This window comes from Ceratotherium simum, chromosome 10, assembly GCF_057802395.1.
Source record: "Ceratotherium simum simum isolate JZ-2026a chromosome 10, ASM5780239v1, whole genome shotgun sequence".
NCBI lineage: Eukaryota > Metazoa > Chordata > Mammalia > Perissodactyla > Rhinocerotidae > Ceratotherium > Ceratotherium simum.
Window position 1 is genome coordinate 46,170,041 of NC_141909.1, and position 24,761 is coordinate 46,194,801.

Below are 24,761 nucleotides of genomic sequence, written 5' to 3' on the forward strand. Positions count from 1 at the left end.
TCCTAACTTGTCCTAACTTTCCTTCTCTACAATCTATTCTGAACACAGCAGCCAGAATTAGACTTTTAAAATGTAGGTCAGCTGATGTTACTGCTATGCTGAAAACCCTCCAAAGGCTCTTCATTTCTTCCCAAATAAAGGCCAATGTCTTTAAGATGCTTCCAGGGCCCGAAATAAGCCGACCTCCATTATCGCTCTTTACTTTATATTCTACTACTTGTTCCTTTGCTCTCTCTGCTTCCACTGGTCACCTTGCTATTCCCTGAACATATACTCCTGCTTTAGAACATTTGCAACAGTTTTTCCTTCTCCTTGGAACACTCCTCTCAGATAACCACATAGCTAAGTCTCTTACCTCCTTCAAGTCTTGGCTAAAATCTCACCATCTTGAGGCTTAATCAACCTACTATATTTAACACTGAAAACTGCAATATACTTATTTAGTATGTTTATATTATTTATTGTCCTTACTAGAATATAAACTACACAAGAATTTCAAAAAACTCTCAATTTCTGACCATCGTATTTTAAATTGCAACCCCCCCTCAACCAGCACTCCCAAGTCCCCAGCCTACTCTACTTTTTCTTTTTTCCCATAGCACTTACCAACTTCTAACCTATCAAACAATTTACATATTTATTATGCTAATAGTCTGTCACCCTTACTAAAATATAAGCTTGATAAGGGGAGGGATCTTTTGTCTATTTTGTTCATTGATTTAACATAAGCATTTAAAACTCTTTCTGATATATAGTAGGTTCTCAAAAAATATTTGCTAAACGAAGAATGAAGAAAAAAAGGAACGAACATCATCACTTGGTCATTTTCAGTAGATTCCACAAAATTCACAGAAGTGTTTAAATGGATGATCATAAAACATCTTTTCAGAACAATTACACTGTTATGCGGTTTTGCTGTTCAGACATTCAGATTAAATATAAATATTTGTGTGTATACTTATCTATATAGAGAGATATATAAATATAGATAAAATCTTCTACTATAATACGCATAGGTTTAGTCCTAGAATTGTCGCCAGGTAACCTTGGGCAAGTTCCTTTAGTTTTTAGCTTCCATCAGCTCTCTCATATATATACTGAGAAGTTTTAAGTCGGCTTCAGAAAACTATGATTCTTTATTTATCAAATATTCATGGAAAAATATAATATAATCAATTATGACTTTAAGAAATGACGCATATTACAATATGTTAACTATATTCCAGTAAATAGATAGCAGATACATCAAACAAGATTTGGGGAGGAAAGTTTGTTTGAAAAAAATGTAAACCAAAAGAACAGGTTTCCTATAATCATTAAGAAATTGAGAGGCCAGCCTGGTGGCGTAGTGGCTGGGTTCACACTGTGCTTTGGCAGCCCAGGGTTCATGGGTTTGGGTCCTAGGCATGGACTACACACAACTCGTCAAGCCATGGTGTGGCAGCGTCCCATATACAAGCTAGAGGAAGACTGGCACAGATGTCAGCTCAGCAACAATTTTCCTCAAGCAAAAAGAGGAAGATGGGCAACAGATGTTAGCACAGGGCCAGTCTCCCTCACCAAAAAAAGAAAGAGAAATTGATATACAACCAATATCCTCTTCTGAAACTCCACAATTTTCTTTTTGAGAAAGAAAAAATACATTTCATGTTAACTGTGTAAAATGTATTTATTTCAGAAATATTAAAAATGATTTTTTTAAATGAGTCTTAGAATAGAGGAAATACTGAAGAATAGCAAGAGGCATGTTTATTGAGAGCTTTTAGCCAAGGAACATCATTATCTGTACCATGTAGTGTTCTAAATGTTTTAAAGAGTATCAATTTTAATTCTCACTGTAACCATATGAAGTAGGTACTATTATTATCCTCTTTTCATAGATAAAGAAAAATAGGGTACAAAATTTAAGTAACTTATCCAAGGTTGTCAGCAGGCTATGCTTCCAGGCTGCCTGATTCCAGAGTTTGTGCTCTTGGCCCCTAAATTAGACTGATGATAGACACACTGTAGGAAGAACCACCAAAATTCAAGCAGTTTCCTACTTAAACTTCCCATTTAAATAGGACAGCAGTTGTTAGCTAAGATTCATTACTGGTTTTGAATAAAGGAAACTCCTTCAATATCACTGATTAAGAAAAGTCTGTCTAAGCAACTAACTCATTAACTAGAATTTCTTATCAAAGTCTAAAATAATCAATAAATAACTAGAGAAAACACCTATTTCAAATAAGCAAGAAATTAAAAATAAATAAAAGGAAATCATTTGGCTATTAATAGTAAATGATGGGGTGTGTGTGTGTATATATATAAATATATATATAATCCAAAGATAAAAATTATTTCTTACCATACATTAAATAAATTTAAGAATGAAAACTGACAGAAATGTTAATCCTGAGCCTCTGATTTTTACCTGTATTCCTCAGAAGTTGCTATTATGGGGAAAAATTATCCTCAAAAATGTCATCTAGCCAAACTAATAATAGGAAATCCTCTGCCATAATAAAAAGTGTTGTGTTCAGTTGTTACACTGTTAAGAAGAAAAGGAACAGGCAGAAAAGAAAGGTGCTTTGCTAGCAAGAGTAACTTAATGGAACTGTCAAAGAGATTTGGAAAAAGAACATATGAGCAAAATGTGTAAGCTTAAGACTCCATAAGGCACCAGGGGATTTTCTACTGACAGAACACGCAAGAAGAATGTCAAAAGTTTATTCAATTAGTTACCTTATGTGAAAAGACAGTAATGATTATGAGTAATCGGAACAGAACATAATGACAAGAAATAAGAGAAATTTATAACTATTTCATTTCTTACTTCTTTGCTCTTTGCAACTTCTGCAATAGCAGCAGTCCTCTGCTTTTCAAATTCATCATTATCATTTGTAGGTTTGACAGGCACTGTAACTTGCAGTGTCTTTCTTCGATCAAGATCTCTGCTATCCACTTGGACATGAGATACACACTTCTGGTAATAATAAAAATACATCACTTCAGTAGTTCCAAAAAGAGTTTCAAGTTTTTCATAAAAAAGGTAATACTTCTTCAAAAGAAATGTTTATATTACTTACAACACCTGAGAGCTCATAAAAATACAATTCTTTCCCACAGACTTAAAAATAAAGGTAGAAAACTGATTAAAGTAACCTTTAAATAAAGGTAACTGGTAAATAAAATGAAAAGCAACACAAAAATGTCAGCATCTAAAACAGAGCACATATTTAAAACATATATCAGGGCCGGCCTGGTGGCTTAGTGGTTAAGTGCACGCGCTCTGCTGCTGGCGGCCCGGGTTCGGATCCCGGGCGCGCACCGACACACCGCTTCTCCGGCCATGCTAAGGCCGCATCCCACATACAGTAACTAGAAGGATGTGCAACTATGACATACAACTATCTACTGGGGCTTTGGGGGAAAAAAATAAATAAATAAAAATTATAAAAAAAAAAAAAAAAAACAAAAACCATACATCGAACCAAGAGATCCAAGTTTCATTTTAGGATAATGACTTAAAATAATCTTAAATTTCAAACAATCTAGACTATTGCACAAGAAGAGGTAAATTCAGTTTTTTATTAAGAGCATGATTTCCACATTATGCCACAATATCCATATGAGGTTAAGTATTACAGTTACTTTAACATATAGAAAGATGTTTCTGAACTTATAAATCAAAAGCTAAAAACATACCATCTCCCTCGATTAGGCTACAAAGTTTTTGATTTTTAGTCTCATAAAATAAGTTAAGAAAGCCATCACTGCCTGAAAACAAGCCCTCAATTTTGTTCTCCCTTCCAATCCTAGCAGTAAAAATCCTACAAAATGAACCTTTTTGCGACTCAATAATAAAAAAAAGAGAAGAAAAACATGCTCTCAAACAAATGTATAATATAAATGCAGATTTTCAGCAATATAAATATATCCTGGTGATACCAATACACAGCCAGCATTATCTGTTTTTAACCCAAGTACAGTCATGCGTCACATAACGACAGGGACACATTCTGAGAAATGCATCGTTAGGCAATTTCGTCACTGTGTGAACACAATAGAGTGTACTTACACAAAACTAGATGGTATAGCCTACTACACACCTAGACTAGATGGCACTAATCTTATGGGACCACCGTGGTATATTCCGTCCATCGTTAACTAAAATCTCATTATGTGGCGTGCGACTGTACAAGGCTAAGATATGCTGCATAAGAATTTTTCAGATGGACTTCCTAAACAAATAATATTATTGAAACTGTAACTTTTATTACACTTCCTAATATAAAAAAAGCTATAAAACACACTTCAAATTCTTGAAAATAATTAAATCATAAGTCTGAGCAATTTATGAAAGGCATATTATCACCAAAATGTTTAAGGGGAAAGCAAATTCTTACAAACATATCACTTATTATTTTCAACTATAAAAAATGTTTACACTCTGTTTTCATTCTGGGGGTTTTTATTATACTGGTAGAAGTGAGAATATCATCAACGCAGATCAAATCGGGCATTATGCCTTCTTTTATCTTGACTGTCCCTTGTTGCAAAGCACAATAAAAATCTACATATTTTTTAAATACTTTCAAAATAGCCATAATGCAAGAATGATTTTTATTTAATTTTGAATAGACCCTACAAAAAGGTTTTTGAAGAGGATGTCAGTCAGCTGATCCTACCCATTTATCTTCTGATCAACTAGATATCTGTTTTTCATATCAAAATTTTTTTTAAAAATCGTTATTGAGATGTAGGTCTCTGTTTCCTACCTGTTGTGCCCCCAACTCATCTTCACTCTGAGCCAGCATTCTCGAAGAAATACAAAGAGCAAATGCAAGGCAGGTTACCCATAGCCAAATTTTGGTGGCATCATGTGGCAAAGAGCAAGTTGCCACAGGGTTTATTCTCAGACTCTTCAGGGATAAAGCAGGGAAAGGCTGGAGGAGATTGTTCCAAATGCAGTTTCAGAACAGGCTGGGCACAATCAGGAAGACGTATGGCCAGCTGAGGAGCTACCTCTAGGTAACATTTTGCAGCAAGGGGGTTGAAAAATAGGAAGTAGACAGGAAACCTTTAGTTTATGTGAGAGAGGGATCAGGACTGTTGTGGTTGAAAAGGAAAGTACCAGCCAGAAATAAAATAAAGCCCCTGTCTGAGACGGATATTTGGATAAAGGCAGAAGAACAGAATCTTGGAAGGAACAGCAGGGACAGCAGGGCCTCCAAAACTGCAATGATGCCCTTCCCTGCCTCTTGTGTTCTCACTTTTTTTACTCATCTTTCTGTTGACACTTTTATTTTCTCTCTCCCTCTTTTGTTTTTACTGAACAAAGTGAGAAATTATAGCATATTTTTGTCATTTTACTTTTGAATTTCTCTCTCTCTCAAAAAAAAAGGCCCCCTCCAACACCTTACCATAATTAGTTATAAGTTTCTCTTCAGGTATGCCTCATAATTGCTTCAATTTTTGGCTTAACAGCTCTTGAGTAAAGAATCTACACCAACAATTTAATTACAGTAAAGAAAAACTCACAATTAATAAATTCCTACAGGGCCAGCCCTGTGGCTCAGTAGCAGTTAAGTGCGCGCTCTCTGCTACTAGCGGCCAGGGTTCGGATCCCAGGTGCGCACCAACACACCGCTTCTCCGGCCATGCTGAGGACGCATCCCACATAAAGCAACTAGAAGGACGTGCAACTATGACATAGAACTATCTACTGGGGCTTTGAGGAAAAAAAGGAGGAGGATTGGCAATAGATGTTAGCTCAGAGCCGGTCTTCCTCAGCAAAAAGAGGAGGATTAGCATGGATGTTAGCTCAGGGCTGATCTTCCTCACAAAATAAATAAATAAATAAATGAATTCCTACAGCTAATATATTTCCATATAACTCCCATGACCTCTGACTGAATAGTTCAGCACAAAACTAAACATAGCTTGAATACAACTGAAAAACTTTTTGCTGATAAAAATTCATCTGCCAATGTGAAAGTCATTACCTGTCCAAAAGGCACAAAAGGAGGTGGTCCACCTTCCGTTCCAATATTGCTTCTATTGTGTTTTGACAAGCTCTGTGAGAAAAGTGAGTCATAAAACAGAAATTATACATTAAAAATATATTTACGATGCATCAGGAATCTACTTTTTTAGTAGATTCTTGTAAGAAAAAGGAAAAAGTCTTCTATAAATTATCTTGAACAATATAAAATATTTTATTCCTAACTGCAATAATTAGGCAAACGTTCTCCCCTCATCTCCCCATAACAAAACACACATTCACATACAATTTTCAGAAGTATTTACCAAGCTGCTCCCATAAGAAGAAAACATAGTAAAAAACCTCCTCAACAAGTAGTAAATTAAAAGATAACAAACTTTGGTAACAAGAATTTTACTTTAAAATATATTAAAACTATAATCTGACAAATATTACCTGGAAATTATCTTCAAAATGATTTTTTAGACACAAAATCTATTAGCAAACACACTTGTGATATTGCAATATAATAAGAAATATATATTTGCTCTTTGTCCCCAGTTCCAGGAACAGAGCTCCTAAAACTCTTGGAATTTCCTGAGTGATAGGAGTGAGAGGAGCATCTTTTGTTATTCATAATAAACTCCTTTGACCACACCTGAGTTTATGCTAATGAGGCGACTATTAACGGAGCCCTAGAGAGCTCCAGGATGGGGGCTGGTTGCCAGAGGAACTAACCATGTGATTAGAGGGCTGGAGATTGAGCTAATCACCAATCGCCAAAGTTTTAATCAATCATGTCTATTAATAAACCTCCATAAAAACCCTAAACAATGGGTTCAAAGAGCTTCCAGGTTGGTGAACACCTCTATGTTCCAAGAGGGTGATGCACACCAAAACTCCACAGGGACAGAAGCTCCTGTGCTCCTGACTCTTCCAGATCTTGCCCTACATACCTCTTCATTGAGCTATTCACTTGTATAATATCCTTTTCACTTTTATAATATCCTTTATAATAAACCAGTAATAGTAAGTTAAAGTGTTTCCCTGAGTTCTGTGAGCCATTATAACAAATTATCGAATCTGAGCAGGGGGTCGTGGGAACCTCTAATTTGTAGCCAAGTTGGACAGAAGTGTGGGTAAACTGGAAGCCTGCTACTTGCGACTGGCATCCGAAGTGCGGGCAATCTTGTGAGACGGAGTCCTTAACCTGTGGGGTCTGTGATAACTCCAGGTAGTTAGTGTCAGAATTGAATTAAACTTTAGGACACCTAGTTGGTGTCCACAGAGAACTGGAGAATTGCTTGGTGTGGAAAACCCACACATTTGGTGTCAGAAGCGTTGTGACTAGAAACAGTTCATAGGAATACTGATAAAGGTGATTACTAATTATTTTAAGAGATTAGATTGTTAGAATTTATAATATGGAGGTTACTTTCAATTACAGTAAAATTTCCTTAATAAAAGTCTTGTTTTGCAAATCAATTTACACTTGGAAGAAGTAATCAACCAACTGATTGCTCTTTAATAAAAATTAGCTTCCAAACCCCACTAATTTTAGTTTTCTTTTTCCCTAACTCTCATATTTAGGATTAGAGAGATAACAATGCATTATGGAAATGGAAAAAAAAATCCTCCTAGCAAAAGTAATTTCTCACATTACAAAGTCCTGGGAAAATGCCATAAGGAATCTTCAGAACAACTCCTTTCAGTCATCTATTCCTATTTGTTTTGTTTTTGACATGTTAACATATATGTTAAGCACTAGCTGTCATTTAATCTATCTTCTCAACTTTAAACTTTTTTGTGTATTTTTAATAATTATTATTTCAGAAAATGTTATGTTTAAAATATGATGTAAAATAGTGAGTGAAAAATAAGTTTAAAAAAAATCACCATGTGCACTTTCAAACATACTTAAGAGTTTCTGCATTATGTAAAGAATACTATGTATTTTATGTAAGTTATATAAAGAACATTAAGACTAAAGACAACAATAATATTCAGTTTACTAAGCAAAGAATAATTTAAACTGTATATGATGGCTGCATTTCTTTACAAGCTGTATTTAAGATGTTAACCTATTTTTTTTTTTTTAAACAGCAAATGCATAAAATTATCTAGGGGGGCTTTCCTCAGTTTTAATTTAGATATAGAAAAAAGATTATTTAAACAACAATAAATCATTTCAATTTATACTGTAACTTCCTTAAAAAGTTCACATAAGCTGCCAATAATACCATCTCTCGATACACAATATATAATTAAAAACATATTACAGAATTTCTACTTTCCATCCCAATGAATGTACAAGAGTCAGACAATCTCCCTCTACAAACAACTGGGAATATGGACAAGATGTAAGAAACAACTGTTTTAAGACTTAGGACAATAAGTAGTACAAGACTATAATTCCCGAGGGAAAGAGAGAAAAACCAGGTGAGCTCTGCCTTTTTGCTTGGAGGCATGATGCAGACAGAGAGCACAGAGACTGAGATGAGAAAATCAATCTCATAGTTCAAGCAGGCTGATGCAACTGGAAGTTGTGGGGCAGAGTTTCAGACAAGAGGGACCTATACAGAAAAAAAGATCTAGAAACCTGCATAGGAACTCCCTTAAGTCATTGCTGAGAACTAGGCTGAGCAAAAAACAACTACAAGTTGTAAGCTTCCATTTCTAATAGCATCGAAAAGTATAAAATACTTAGGGATAAACTTAAGCAAAGAAGCAGAATATCTGTTCACTAAAAATTATAAAAGATTGCTAGAAGAAATTAAAGAAGACACCAATAAATGAAAAGACATCTTATAGTCAAAGGTTGGAAGATTTAATATTTTTAAGATGTCAATACTACTCAAAGTGGTCTAGAGATTCAAAACAATCCCTATCAAAATCCCAAGAATGTTTTTTGCAGAAATAGAAAAATCCATCCTAAAATTCATGTGGAATCCCTTAAGATTCCACATGAATAACAAAGACAATCCTGAAAAAAGCCGCATGCTTCTGGATTACTTACTTAAGTAAGTACTTACTTACTTACTACAAAGTTACACTAATTAAAACAGTGTGGTACTGGCATAAAGACAGACATAGACCAACAGAATAAAAGAGAAAACTCAGAAATAAACCCTCGCATATGTGGTCATATGATTTTTGATGAGGGTGACCAGACCATTCATTAGGGAAAGAAGAATCTTTTCAACAAATGATGCTGGGAAAACTGGATATCTACATGCAAAAGAATGAAGTTGGACCCTTAACTTACACTATATACAAAAATTCACTCAAAATAGATCAAAGACCTAAATTTAAGAGCTCAACCCATAAAACTTCTAGAGGAAAACATAGAGAAAAAGCTACATGACATCGGATTTGGCAATGATTTGTTGGATATGACACCAAAAGCACAGGCAACAAAAGAAAAAAACAGATAAAATGGAACTTCATCAAAATTAAAAATTTTTGTGCATTAAAGGACCCTATCAACCCATGGAATGTGAAAAAATATTTGCAAATCATATATCTGATACGAAATTGATATCCAGAATATATCAAGAACTCATATAACAAAAAACAAACTGATTACAAAATGGGCAAAGGACTTAGACATTTCACCAAAGAAGATATACAAATGGCCCATAAGCATATGAAAAGATGATAAACATCACAAAGTATTAGGGAAATGCAAATCAAAATCACAATGAGATCCCACTTCACACCTACTAGGATGATTATTATTAAAAAAACATAAAATAACTAAGGGCAGGTGGGAATGTGGAGAAACTGGATCCCCTGTGCATTGCTGATGGGAATATAAAATGGTACAGCCACTGTGGAAAACAATATAGCAGTTACTCAAAAAGTTAAACAGAATTACCCTATAATCCAGCACTTCTACTTTCGGGTATATACCCAAAATAATTGAAAGCAAGAACTTGAACAGATATTTGGACATTCATGTTCATAATAGCACTGTGTACAATAGCCAAAAGGCAGAAACAACTCTAACATCCATCAGTGAAGGAACGAACAAAATGTGATATATATATACACACAATAGAATATTATTCATCCTTAAAAAGTTAGGAAATTCTAACACATGCTACAATATGGATGAACCTTGAAGACATTATGCTAAGTGAAATAAGCCAGACACAAAAGGACAAATATTACATGAGTCGCCACCAAATTCATAGAGATAGGAAATAGAATCGTGGTTGCCAGAGATTGGGAGAAAGTGAGGAGTGGGAAGTTATTGTTTAATGGGTACAGAGTTTCAGTTGGGAAGATAAAAAATTCTGGAGATGGATGGTTGTGCAACAATATGAATGTACTGAATGTCATTGGATTTTACACTTAAAAATGGTTAAAATGTTAATTTTTATGTTATGTATACTTTACCACAATAAAAAAAAAAAAGAAATTAAAGAAAAAAAGGATCTGTCATGGGGGGGCACTAAAATGTTACAGAACTACATTACTTTACAAATTACTTCTTTTCTTTACCTGTCTGTAACCAACTTGCTATAGCTTCAACACCTGCACACGGTTTAAAAATTGCCCAATGTTCTCTTCCCCTATTTATTTTACAAAAATGTTTAGGGCTACCTTTCTTCCAAAATTAACTCTATAGTTTATGATTTCTATGTATGTATTTGATTTCTATGTTCACCACCTGCCAGATGCTCAAGAAATTGAACTCTCCTTGGTTTCTACATTGCTATGGTTACCAAATCAAAAAACTGTAAAACCAAAGAGAACTATAATCATCTTAAGATGTTTTGAAACTCTTTTTAATGTAAATTTTTATTGCCCTCTAACAAGAAATACTAACATGGCTTTCGGAAACACAGTGCAAAGATATATAATAAAACATTACAAGAACAACTATCAAACTACTACTAATCTCTACTACTTACTAACGTGTGTGTACGTTGCAGGTGAGGAGGTTCCTGGGAATGCATGACTGACTTTACCCTTAGTAACGCAGTTCTGGCTGGGTTGGGAAAATTACATAAGGTGTTGGTCTGACTTGAGGACATCTTACTACACTTTAAAAAAATCTCTAATAAGGCCGGCCCCGTGGCTTGGCGGTTAAGTGCGCGCGCTCCGCTACTGGCGTGCCAGGTTTGGATCCCAGGCGCGCACCGACGCACCGCTTCTCCAGCCATACTGAGGCCGTGTCCCACATACAGCAACTAGAAGGATGTGCAACTATGACATACAACTATCTACTGGGGGGCTTTGGGGGGAAAAAAAAAAAAAGGAGGAGGATTGGCAATGGGTGTTAGCTCAGAGCCAGTCTTCCTCAGCAAAAAGAGGAGGATTAGCAAGGATGTTAGCTCAGGGCTGATCTTCATCACAAAAAAAAAAAAAAAGAATAAAAAAATCTCTAATAATAATAAAAATATAATATATCAACTTGTGAAAGGAAAGGATCACATGAAATAGATGGAATTTCTCTGGGAAATTCAAAGTTCATAAACTTGGCTATTTATATTTACATAAAACTATCAAACCACTTGCGAATTACTTGCTTTTGTAAGATTTTCAACTAAACAAGGCAGTTATGGAACATTATCTTATATTGCATAGGACAGCAGCCCAAAGTGTAGCACATTAGTATCATAAGAAATAAATGACAGTACTAAGGAATAAAAGATGAGCCAAAATCTCCTTATCTATTTATCTCCCAAACACAGGCAATTTCAAACTAAGAAAATAGAAAGAGTAATGTATCATAAAATACCAAAACCTTGAAATATTGCTAGGCCATTTGGCTCACTTTAGACAACAGACAAGATTTGAGGGTGGCACAAAAACATCAATTTTAGCTCAAAGAGTAATTAGCTTTATGTGCTTTGTACTTCATTCGTTTCACAATTAATTGTTACGATGTTTATTACATGTAAGACTCATGTAATCTGGAGATACAGGAAGGCTCAGATTCATCACCTATTAGCTGTCTAATCATAAAATAAGTTATTTAACAGTTCTTAAAATCCATTTTCTGATCTATATGGGCATAATACTCCCTTACAAGTCTGCTAGGAGGATTACATGATATACAGACGTAAGAGCTAAGCATAATACCTATACACTGTTCAACAAATATTCATAGAACTGAACAAAGATGACACGAACAAGAGTTCTGACCTCAAGAAGCTTACAATCTATTAAAAGAGATAAGAAATAAATAGAATTTCAGTGCTAGATAAAAAGTAATATGCTTAATACAGATAAAATGTTCTAAGAATTCAATAAAGCGACAATTATTTCACTTTGTGAAGAAGCAAGCATTTGATCTGAGTCTAAAAGCATGGGGACAATTTGGCCATTCAGGTATTAGGAAAGAGAAAACAAGATAAATGGCACAAAAGTGGAAAAATCTTTTTTTTCCCCTGAAGTATAACTGAGGAAAGCATAGAAAATCAAAGAAAGAGTCAGTAGTTCCATTTGGCTAAAATAAAATCTTTGTGAAAAAATTAAGAAAGTTGAAAAAGTGAAAAAAAAAAAGTTGAAACTGGAACTAGGACTAGATTCTAAACGGCCCTGTATCCCAAATTAAGGCATTTGAAATAAAAGCAGCATATGACGTGTTCTGAGTTATGCTGAAGGAAAATAATCTGACAGAACTACATAAAATAAATGAGAAGACAGAGAAAGGATATGTGGAGAAACTCGTTAAAATGCTACTGCAAGTAGTCCAGGCAAGAGATACTCAAGACTTAAATGATAGTAACAAGAAGGGAACTGGAGAGCAGGAACTGATATGAGATTTGACTACAGTGGATCAATAGAATTGGTTGCTGGAAGCAAAGTAGAGGAAAGATTGCTAGATAACCCAGATGAGTAGCAGGATGAAGATGTTAACATAAAAGGGGGGAAAACATCAACTAAGGTGACTAGGAAGACAAATGCAACAAGAACCCCTTCATTACAGTGAAATTCCAATTTGCTTTCACTTGTATGTATGTGTGTATGTAGATGAGACAAATGTACAAACATTATAATTCATATATATGCACAAACACTTGTTCTTTGCAGAAAGAATTAAACACAGATAGATTACACATAGTTTATAACTGGTATCTTGGCAGTTTCGATAACTTGTCAGTAAAGAATAACTTTTTAAAACATGAAATAAAATGTATCAAATACTGAAGAATGACACCTCCTTTGCAGGAACAATATGCTTAAATAAAGGTACATAGTGTCTGTAAAGATCACTGTGTTCCATTCTATTCAGTTCTGACACAAAGGACTAATTTTACTATTCATTATGGGAAGATCTTAAAAGAGAGAATGCAATAAAAATAGTGTAGTGTTTTAAAAGTTCAAGCTATTCTTGTTAGTTTACACTTACTCTCTGTAACTCCCATTTCTCAATAAGGTGTTCCACTTCACCGCCAAGAACTGTGGTATTAGAGTCATTCAAGAGCAGGAATCCATTTTTTATGTCCACAATGCCTGAGAGCTTAACTTTAGTTCCAGGTGGTGTGTTCAGGCTAAAGCAAAGAAAAAAAGAGTAAGACAAATTGAAGTTCCTCTTCAAAACTGGAATTCAGTGTCATACTATGACCTCATGAAATTCTTTAAAATGCACTAACATGAAAACTATTTTTCAGGAGACTGGCTATATAGTGTGAATAGATCACCAGGGAGGAAGTCAGAAGACCAGGTACAAGACTGTCATTTTCTACTTTAATGACAAAGAAATTAACTTCAGTTTCCACAGGTAAAAAAAAAATGTGGATAATAAAAATCACACCTCACAAATTTGTGGTAAAGATAAATACAGAATAAAAGATATAAAAGTACTTTCTCAACTATGCCATGCTGTATAAATGTAAGATTTGCCTTTTTTTCCCTCTGAGCTTTGACTGTGCATTGCAAAGATATACCGTGTTACAAAATTAAATTTCAATACAGAAAAGACATCAGACCAGTAATAATCCTAGATGTTTAACCTCTATATGAGCTACCGTAATACACACAAAATAATGCTCTTTTTTCTTAACCATCTAGTTAAAGATCAAATGAGAGTTACTTCTCTAAAGCACACTAACTGTAAAAGGATTTTTCTATAATGGATTAATATTATCAGATTTGGGGCACACATTACACCATGACCCCTTTTACAATAACCAGAGACAAGATGCTTATCCTCCTGTCAACCTGTTGGTAAAGGAAACAACCAAAGAAATCCATTTTATCATATAGGTTTATACTAAAGTAAAAGCACATATACCAAGCCCCACCCCATTTCTTCACACATACAGCAAGAGGTAAAGTACTCCAAAAAGGAATCAAGACTATCCTAAAACACTTAGGATAAATTAGAAAATCATACTGAAATGGCTTCACATTGTTCACATCTTAAAAGTTCATGAAATTCACCATGTGCTGATACACGGAACAGCAAATCAGTGAAAGCGTTTATATCACTGGTCTATTCTGAAGAAAGATGGTTGATACAACAGTTATTAACAAGAAGAAATAGAATATGCCTGTTTTTAAAGCTTCAAAGATCCCATACAGAGTAAGACATTATCTATTAAAAATTATTGAGGACCCCAAGCTTAATCATTCTTAGTCATCACCCATAACTTACAGAACAAATGGTCACGAACAGCCTCGCCAAACCTCATTCTCACAAAAGAATAAATAGGTACTAAAATTTTAATATAATTTTACTACATCACCTTTAGGACCATACCTAACTCTTATTCAGAGAGCATATTTTGGTTTAATTACTATTTTTATTGGCACCCCAAAGTATCTTTACTCTCTCTTCATTGCAATTTTGAAAAAACAAAACAAAACCACTGAGAAGTGGGGCAGGAGGTAGGATAGTAGCGTGGAAAGAAGCATCCCAGAGAAATGCAATGACCACTGCAGGCAACACATTCTCCACCAGCTCCTGGTTTATCCTGTCTAGTGAGTTCTTCTACCTTCCACCTAAGATAACCACTAACCAAACTTATTTTGAAAATAGTCTCCCAAATTGGTCACGTGTAAGAACAGTTCTATAAGCTGTTGTTATAGCACCCAAAGTAGACGTGCACTTCAATGATGAGTGAACGAGCAAGTGGCAATAATTTTTTTCAATTGTCAAACTGCAATAAATTCAACAAAAGAAGACAGTGGACAGTACAAGGGACCCTCCTCTCTGGGCTGATCCTGTGTTTTCATTTACCTCAGAGAAATAAACAGCAGTAAAATCAGAGAATGAGCCATTATATGGCAAGTCTTCCGTCTGCGTCACCTGTGAACTCCCTCGTAGGGGGTCTGACTGAATTTGTCAAAGGGGAAAAGGCTGTGTTTCTCCACAAAACTAGGAATCCTTCTACTCTTCAAAAAGAAGACAACAAAATCACAAGTCAATAAACCCCCTTTGTGTACAAAAATCAACATTTTAAACAAACATGTATCTTCTAAGGAAGGAGCCTCCCTCACCAGAGGCAGACACTGGTTGAAGAAAAAAAAAAAAAGAAGGGAAATTACCAAGCATGGCATACAAGGCCTCAACCTATCACATTTCCTCCCACATATCACCATCCCAAATCACCTAAGCTCGTACAAATGGAACTTCTCACTCATCTGTTGTCAGGACACTGTGTCTTTGCATGTGCTATTCCCCCACTAATCTCTCTCAAAACACCTACTCATATTTTAAGTCCCATTCCTGGCTCCCGCAGGTACAGGTAATTTTCTGAACTCCTAATCCTTTCAGTTGATAAATTTACTATAATAATTTCTACACTTATGTGCCTACCTTATTATCATACGAGCTACTTGGGGGCAAAATCTAAACTCTTTTACCTTTGTATCTCCAGCACTGGATAAAGGAGCTGGAACACAGTGGACGCTAAATGCTTGTTAAATGCTTGCTCAGGAGAGAAGTATGGTATAGGAGTTTATGTTGAAAGAAAAAGCTCAAAGGACCCAGAGCAGCAAACGTGAGCCTATAATATGACTAAGAAGAGAAAAAAAAGAGAGTCTGCAGATGCCCAATGAAAATTCCCACCTCAGAAAACAGAGCTCAAACTAACCTATCAAGGACACTGAGGATAAAGGAGACACTTTCTCTTCCTTCTTGTTGCTTTTCGCCATTCAAATAGGCACGACTCTAAAAGCCTCTCATAAACACAGCCAAAAGGATGTGGAAAATTCTTATGGAGTTCCTCCTCCTCCTAGAAAGTGGGGTGGCACACGAAACTCTCTAGCTTCAATCATTTCCTAAGAAAATTCATTCGCCTATAAACTTTTCAATGGAAACAGCCAACTGTCAAAGAACAAAACGTAACATACTCAAAGAAATTCAGTTTGTCCCGGTCAATTTTTGAATGACCTAAAATTTACTGACAAAATTGAAAAGATTACTTTTCATGCAAGAACACCTTAAATTTCTGTTTTTATAAGTAACATTGAAGCAAGCAGTAACTAACTTCATTCTTAACTATTTTTCTATAATGTATAAATACGAACTCTTCAATTTCTTCTGAAAAATTGTAACATGCACTTAAGAGTTCATTCCTTCTTTTCCAAGTCCTTAAAACAAAATCCATTTTGAATAGCACCTTCAAACACTCTGTAACAAATATACAAAATAAAGTGCCAATCACCTTATCTTTGACATATAACTATATTCTACTGCTGTGCAACTTATGTGCCCATCAGTCATCTGCAAACGCAGCATTCTTGGTGCAGCCTGAGATTCTTCGTTATCCTTTGGTGCAGCAACATTGCGAATTTTTTGAATTTGCAAAACACATGGACCTTCAAGCTGTCAAAATACAAAGGAATAAATATCACTTTCTAGCCATGGCTTTTTCATTTAGTGTTTCTCTTTTCCTCAATGATTACACTTTATGATATATAATGATAACTTCAATTAAATAAGGTCAAAACTGAAATTATATTACACACATCAGGGGTTTTTTTGTATTTAAAGATAAAACTTCAAAAGGGTCTCCTGAAGAACATTTTTTTTATAAGGCTGAATTCATTTTCAGAAAGTAACAACAAAAGAAAACTCTAGGAAAACAAAGTTATATTTCTGGATTAAAGGTATATAAATAGATGTTTTTAGTCTTACATGCTCAAAATAGATCATATACATCCCTGTTCTCCCATGTACATTAAGGGACATTCTGGAATTAAAAGTACTTGGTAATTTTTTAAAGAACATCAACTTTACAGCAGCAGTTGAAAGGAATACTTTCTGTTCAAAAACATAAAGTTTAAAGTACACCCTCTTCTGGCATAAATGAAGAATACAATACTCCAAAATTAAACTATAAAGTTCCAGAAATGTGAGCCATACTTGACTTATTTTCACATTTCCCTTTTAAATGAGTTTAAATCTAGTGTTGTATTATATGCAACGGCAGTAAGGAGAATAAATGTTGTCTCTAGCCACATTTCAATCAAAGACAAAAATAAAGTTGAGAACTAAGTAGCTATTAAGTTAAAAGTTTTATGTAATAAAATGTTCATGGCATAACAGAAACGACAGCAAAATCTGCTTACATGTCTGAAAAATAAATTTAACATAAAGTGATACTTTCCGTACCATAAAATATTATACTTTTAAGTAGTACTGTACCTACAAAGGAAAAAAAAGGTTACTCTTTTATTATATATAGCCTTTTAAGTATACATTTTCAGTAAAGAGAAATGTGAAATGATTGACATTTACACGTAATTTCTTGAGTAAGCATGTTTCCAAGTTGACAAATTTTTACTCCATATTTACCAGTATTTTGCCTGCAAAAGGAGTAACTGTTGTAAATTTAGGCTCAGAAAATATAATTAGAGAAAAGAGATTAAAATTTCATCTAATTTTTAGTTATGAAAAAAATTCCAAGTTCAAACAAGTCTAAAACCCTTAATATAAGCTGCTAATTCAAGGTGAACTTTTTCCAATGCTTTTGTTAATGTCATTAAAATAGACATTTAAATTAAACCATAGGCACATTATTGTTACTACAGTGTTCATCATTCTCTTTATTTTACTACTCCTAATATTTTTAACCTAGACGTTCACAAATATCTAGCCTGTGTTGCGTAGTACAGTCTCCCAACCACATGTGACTATTTACATTTAAATTAATTAAAATTGAATGAAATTTAAAATTCAATTCTTTAGTCAAACTAGCCACATTTCAAGTGTTCTATATCTAAACAACACAGATACAGACTGCCTACATCACTGCAAAAAGTTCTACTAGATAATCAGTGATGCTCTAGACCTACGTGTTCCGAAGTGAGACTCACGCATCCTAACGAGTGCACATCCATTGAAGTGTGGGAGGGAAACACTAGTTTCTATTCAATTCTTAGTGAGAAAGAAATTAAACTTTCCTAATATTTCATATCCAGAGCAACAAGGGCACCCTCACCCAGTCCACATGATATACAGGTCACAAGGCATCTTTACGGAATTTGGGGAGTTCTACATCCAAAGGGTATCAACATGGCACCCTCATTGGTTTCTTTGCTTTCAATGTGCTGTGACAAACTGCCTTTTACTTGTGTGCAGTTAAATGGATATATAGATTATATTATCTAGTTTTAATCATTAATGCTCACAAATGGACAAGTAGGTTTAGAAGATTCTGCCAAAGAAACACAAATTGAAGATAATACCAACGATACAAACACAGCGTAGGAATAGGACCAGTTTTGCTGATCTCCTATATCTGGTTGACCATGAGAACAAAAAACGAGAATTCGTGGGAGGAACACCTGCCCCCAACTCCTGATGTTTCCTTGCAAGCAGCAAGTTTACTTATTTAATTACTCCAACTCCTGGCCTCTCCATCCCTTTTAGTGGATTAAACAGTGTCCCCCCCCCAAAAAAAAGACAGATCTACCTGGAACCTATAAATGTAACCTTATATGGGAAAAGTGACTTTGCATACATAATTAAGGTCAAGATCTAGAGAGGAGATCATCCTGGATTAGGATAGGTCTGAAATCCGATGACGAGTGTCCTTATAAAAGAGAAGGGGAAATAAACACAAAGAGACAGGGTATAAAGCCCACGTGAAGATGGAGGCAGAAATTGGAGTTACACATCTACAAGCCAAGGAACAACAAAGACTGCTCACAGCTACCAGAAGCCAGGAGAGAGTCATGAAACAGATTCTCCTTCAGAGCCTCCAAAGGAAGCAACCCTGCTAATACCTTGATTTTAGACTTCTGGCCTACAGAACTGTAAAGGAATAAATTTCTGTTGTTTTATGCCACCATGTTCATGATAATTTGTTATAGCAGCCTCAGGAAACTAACACATGCACTTATGGAATGACTTATCTGATCGGGAAGAATATACTGTACATACTGGGCTCATCTTTACCCTTCCTTTTCTTTGGATCCAGGTAGAGACCCTGAGGGAGGTGGTATCTACCCAACTTCCCCACTGGACTGGCACTGCCATAAGTGAGTGTACAAGTCTGCCTGGTTTGTTGTTCAGTTAATGGATCCATTTGGCTCTCCCACTAAACCACATTTTCCAAATTAATTTTTATCAATAGTAAGGTCAATATTTTGGCCCATATGTGCCACTCCTTTACTTCTCAACTGCTTTAAAACCAAAGTAGAAAAGGAGGTACTATTTAGTAGACTCTCCTTAGAAATTCCCAAATTATACATAGTTTTTTGATAGTCCCTTCTCAATTTGAATCATCAAGCCTTAAGATTGGTGATTCTACAATTCAGAAATATTCTACAAGTAAACCAGCAGATATAATGAATTTTTTCATTATGTTTACAATGTTCAGTTTATTATACTCTGTAGTCAAAAAATAGGGAAGTATTAGGCCTAAATAAAACACAAATAGTAGAATAAAATGCTATGATTCTAAGATCCTAAATCCTAACTTCATCCCTGAATCCAAACTCATCCCCAAAACTGGATGAGAATTATTTCAAACTATTTGTTCAACTCTTGTTAAGGGCAACCTCAAAGTAAAAAAAGTATCAATTTAAATGAAAATAATAAAAAACAAAGATTAATCTTTGACCACCCAGGATTTCTTTAATGTCTGATTTTCTCTTTCAAATGAGTCATAAGGAACGAGTAAAAGAAATTATTGTAAAAAATTTAATTAATTAGGTAAGAAGAATTTATCATGGATTCTCCAGGTAAAAATCTGTAATTCTATTAAATAATATCAAGTATTTGCCAGAAACATTCTCTGAGACCAAAAAAATTCGTCCAGGCTTCATTCCTTCCTCTCCTTAGGTAGATGGACACCTCTGTCATCTGAAATCCTAACTAGTCATATTAACTGATATGGAATACCAGATTTAAATGGCTGTATTATTTTATTAATTTACTGATCATATTAAATTAACACGCTTGTTTACAATCAGACTCTCCAAAGTTTGGATGACATGCAACTAGTTATCTATAGTGATCACACCTAGATAAACAGTTAAAATGAGTTTTCTTTAGGACTCTACAAACCATCTAAATTTAGACATTCTGTGATACTATGAAATATCTGCCAGCCATTTTATAATCTTATCAATTTCCTTGAGAAATAAATTTCTCAATGTAGACCTAAAAACATAGGCATCACATTCTCCATCAGCCTGGAAACAGGACCATATACTCAGAAGGAATCTATGAGTCTGATTAAGTTCTGATCAAGCTTCCATCATTATTGCAAAGCGGGTTAAAATTAAGAGAATAAAAAAGTTTTATCCTCCACAGTCCTTTTAAGTACTTAAAATCACAATTCATTTCTTTCTTTACTCTATCACTACTTCCAACGGCATTTCCAGTGGTTTCAGTAGAGATTTCCTAGAGTTCATTTTTTTATCCATTTATTTATATCAAGAGAAGTTTTTTGCTGGACTAGTCACATCTCTACATGAGGATCCAAGCAGCTGGGCAACAATCCAAGAAAGCTGCCTTGGAAGAAGAAACGGTGGTTCTGTCTACAGCTGCATTAAAGGCCTGAAAGACAAGCTTTTATGATGCCCTCTTTCTTACCTACTTTGCTCTGTCAAAACAACTCAATATCATTTTAACAAAAGTTGATATTAATAAACATGGGGTGGGGCAGGAAGAGATCAGGAAAAAAAAATATGATTTGTCACACCCTATACCAGCATCAAGACTCAAGAAAACTGGAATAAAAGAGAAATGTTTACACAACAATAGAAATTTCAGAACATTCCCCATGTCATCCATGCAGGCATCTCTGGTAAGCCTCAATGTGGAGGATATTTTCGTCCAGAGAAGATCTGTTTGCTTCTGGTAGTAATTATATCACAACTGAGAGCCTCAGCTTTGGGCTAATGGAAAAGTACCAAAGTTAACCTTAGCCAGAACCTTAACTCACTGTAAGTTAGTAGCACCCCTACTAGCTCCACACATCCCTCCTAGAAAAAAACATTCCTGATTCGGGTGCCCAGGATTCCCATGCAGAAAGATCAAGAAACATAAAATCACAAGAAAATATCATGAGACTCACAAGGAAACAGGTCACAAAGCATAAGAATCATAAAAAAATTATTAAAACAATATTTTAAGCCTCTAACGAGTTGAGAATTTGAAATTAGCAAGCACAAACTATAAACTAATAAGTTTAATCTAGAGACATTATATGGAACTGTGAACCTAATAACTAGGGAATAAATATTCTTCTCAAGCAAACATGCAACATTTACAAACACATATCAAGTCATAATGTAAGCCTCTACAAAATTTCAAATTCAGCTAACATTCAGTCTAAATTCTCTGATCACAATATAACTAAATTAGAAATCTACAACAAAAAGAAAAAAATAATATTCTATAATTAAAACAGGCAAAAAAGAAATATATAAACCGAAAAATATTTAGAACTGAATGATAATGAAAATATCATGTATAAAACCTTTGGGATATAGTTAAAGCAGTGGTAGGAGAAAAATTAATAGCCTCAAGATGCTCATATTAGAAAAGAAAGGAAAATTAAAGAGATGAACTAACAAGTTGAGAAAAGAACAACAGAATGAGCTCAAATAAGATAGAAGATAATAAAGGTAAATTAATGAAACAGCAAACTAAAACTACAATAAAGAGGGTTAACAAAAGTCTAGCATTGGTTCTTTGTAAAGACTAATGAAACTGAATAGTGAACAAGAATTGATGAAGAAGCAAAGAGTAAAGATGCAAATCAAAATTTAAGGAATAATAATATAATAAAAACACAAACCTACTTTTAGCAGCAATGAAAAAACAGTAAGAGAACTATGCATAACAATCTAAATATCCATCAACTGCCAAATGGAAAGAAAAAGTGGTATACCCATACAATAGAATACCATTCAGCAATAAATAGGAACAAACCACTGACACATGCTACATCATGGACTAACCTCAAAAACATTACACTAAGTGAAAGAAGCCAGATACAACAGAGTATAAATTTTCTGCTCATGTGAAATGTCCACAAAAAGCAAATTTATAGAGCAAACATAAAAGAATATACAGACATATTATTAAGAATAATAAGTACAAGATGGTAGAATTTAAGATCAATATATAATTATCAGTTGCATTTCTATGCACCATAACAGAGAAAAAAATTAATAATTTTTTAAAACACCATTTTAAAATGGTGTTCCATTTTAATAGACAGTTCCAGGACTAAAGCTTACAAAAAGATATACAACCTATATACTTTCAATAAAGTATAAAACTTTATGGAAAAACTAAGTAAATGAAGAGACATATCCAGTGGTGTGCTGGAGCCACTGCATACCAGTTCACAAGAGCCTATTATGTACTTTTCTTCCCAATTCCAGCTTCCATGATTTCACAGTAGAGCTTATACAGTAATCAGCCATAGTAGGAATATTTATACAAAAAGAGGTAAATGCTACATATCAGGGCTTTTTTTTTCTCTTCACAGAGGCAGCTTACCAGCATTTCACTGGTAGATTGATATCATAAGGATGTCAACTGTCTAAGCTGATCTGCACGTTCAAGGCAATTTCCATCAAAACTCCAACATATTTTAAGAAACTTCATCATTTGATCCTAAAATTCATGTGGGGGAGAGGGGGACAGAATAGCCTGATGAAGAATAACATACTTTACAAGCATAAGATTAGAAAAATTTGATAATTTCAAGTGCCACAAAAGATATGGATCAATGGGATCTCATGTACACTACTAAAGGTAACACAAATTGGTACAACCTCTTTGAAAAATAATTTTGCATTATCTTGTAAAGTTGGACACTGGCTTAACTCTAGCATACAATAATTCAATTCCTGGTTATATTCCCTAGAGAAACTCTTAAACATGTGCATCAGGAAAAATTTACAAGTTTGTTCCTAGAAGTACAGTTGTTCCTCGGTATCCATGGGGGACTGGTTCCAGGACCCCCCACAGGTACCAAAATCTACAGATGCTCAAGTCCCCAGTTGGCCCTCCGCTTCTGTGGGTTTGGCATCCGCAGATACCAAGGGCCAACTATAGTGCATCTATTATTAAAAAAAAAAAAAGAAGAAAGAAAAGCACCTCAATATCCATCAACCGGTAGAATGAATAAGCAAATGGTGGTATATTTACACAGTTTAATATTATACAAAAGAGAACATCAGTGAATAATAGGTATATGCAACATGGACATATGTTAGAGCTATAACAATGAATGATAAAAGCAAGTTACAGCAAGAAATATGCTCTCATTTTATGAAGCTTAAAAACAAAACAGCATATTGTTTAGGAATAAATACATATATGACTAAAATATTTTTAAAAGTCAAGGAAAGCTAAACTCAAAATTCACAACAATCATTTCTTGGTGTTGAGGGAGGAAGAGCTAGGACATGTAAATAGGCAGAACGGTTTTGTAATGTGTTAGTTCTTACATCAGGCTCAAGCTTCACAGGTACTCGCTTCATTATTAAGCTTTGAAACATATATGTTGGTATATATCAAATATTATATTAAAATAGTTTAAATAATTTACATAATATTTTGAATTAAGACATTGAGTAGCTGACTGAAATGTCAGGAGAATTAGAGAACTAGATCTGCAGCCTACATAGCAAGAAAATCACTCAAAATCAAATCACAGAGCTGGTTTGATGGTTTGATGGTATGCTGGCAAAAGAGTTCTCAGATGAGGAGGGGAGAGAAGACCTAATTTGTAGCATTTGCCAATTTCCGTGGCTGATTTCAATTATTAACTAGATGTTACTGAACTCTGAATTGAGAAGCGACGCTGGCAATCAACATTCATGAGCTGGAACAAGCTGGATCCAGCACACCGCAAGCCTCTAGCTCTACACCTTGTACCATGGATCTCACTGGCCCTGGACACTTATACCCCAGCACTGCTGCAACTGTTACCCTAGAAACTCAATCTTGCTGCAGCTTCTACTACTACCAGAGAGGATTCACCACAGTTCCTGCTTTTTTATGTGACTAGCCCAAGTCCAGAGCAGCTTCACCTGACTAGCAAAGCTGAGGTACACGTGCATGGCAAAGCTGCAAAGGAAGCTGGGGGAAAAGTATCTGGCATTTTCTTCTTCTCCACCACCAAGACTTTGAAGATGGGACACTCCCCCAAACACAGGAGAATTCAGGTTCTAGGAGTCATAAATGTCTACTATACTTATCTCCCACATATTATTATCAGTCAAGCAGATTTTCAATTATTCTATTTTCTGTAGTTTGTACAATAAAATAGATTTTTAAAAAATTTTCCAAATAGAAACAATACTGAATATGGTATGTGTGTATACATGTATAAACATATATACCTTATATATAAAC

The 24,761-nt window shown here is 34.7% G+C and overlaps 1 protein-coding gene across 6 annotated transcripts in view; it reads right to left on the bottom strand.

The window, feature by feature from the left end:
- The window catches only part of TDRD3 (tudor domain containing 3), a 173,907-nt gene that overhangs the window by 85,129 nt on the left and 64,017 nt on the right, over window positions 1-24,761 (bottom strand). For all 6 annotated transcript variants that reach the window (XM_087436000.1, XM_087436003.1, XM_087435998.1 and 3 more), the window contains exons 4-7: window positions 16,594-16,754; window positions 13,332-13,473; window positions 5,988-6,059; window positions 2,816-2,965 (exon numbers count right to left, since the gene is read on the bottom strand). In XM_087436000.1, coding sequence (XP_087292126.1) covers window positions 2,816-2,965; window positions 5,988-6,059; window positions 13,332-13,473; window positions 16,594-16,754 — 525 coding nt within the window. The remainder of the gene's footprint in view (window positions 1-2,815; window positions 2,966-5,987; window positions 6,060-13,331; window positions 13,474-16,593; window positions 16,755-24,761) is intronic.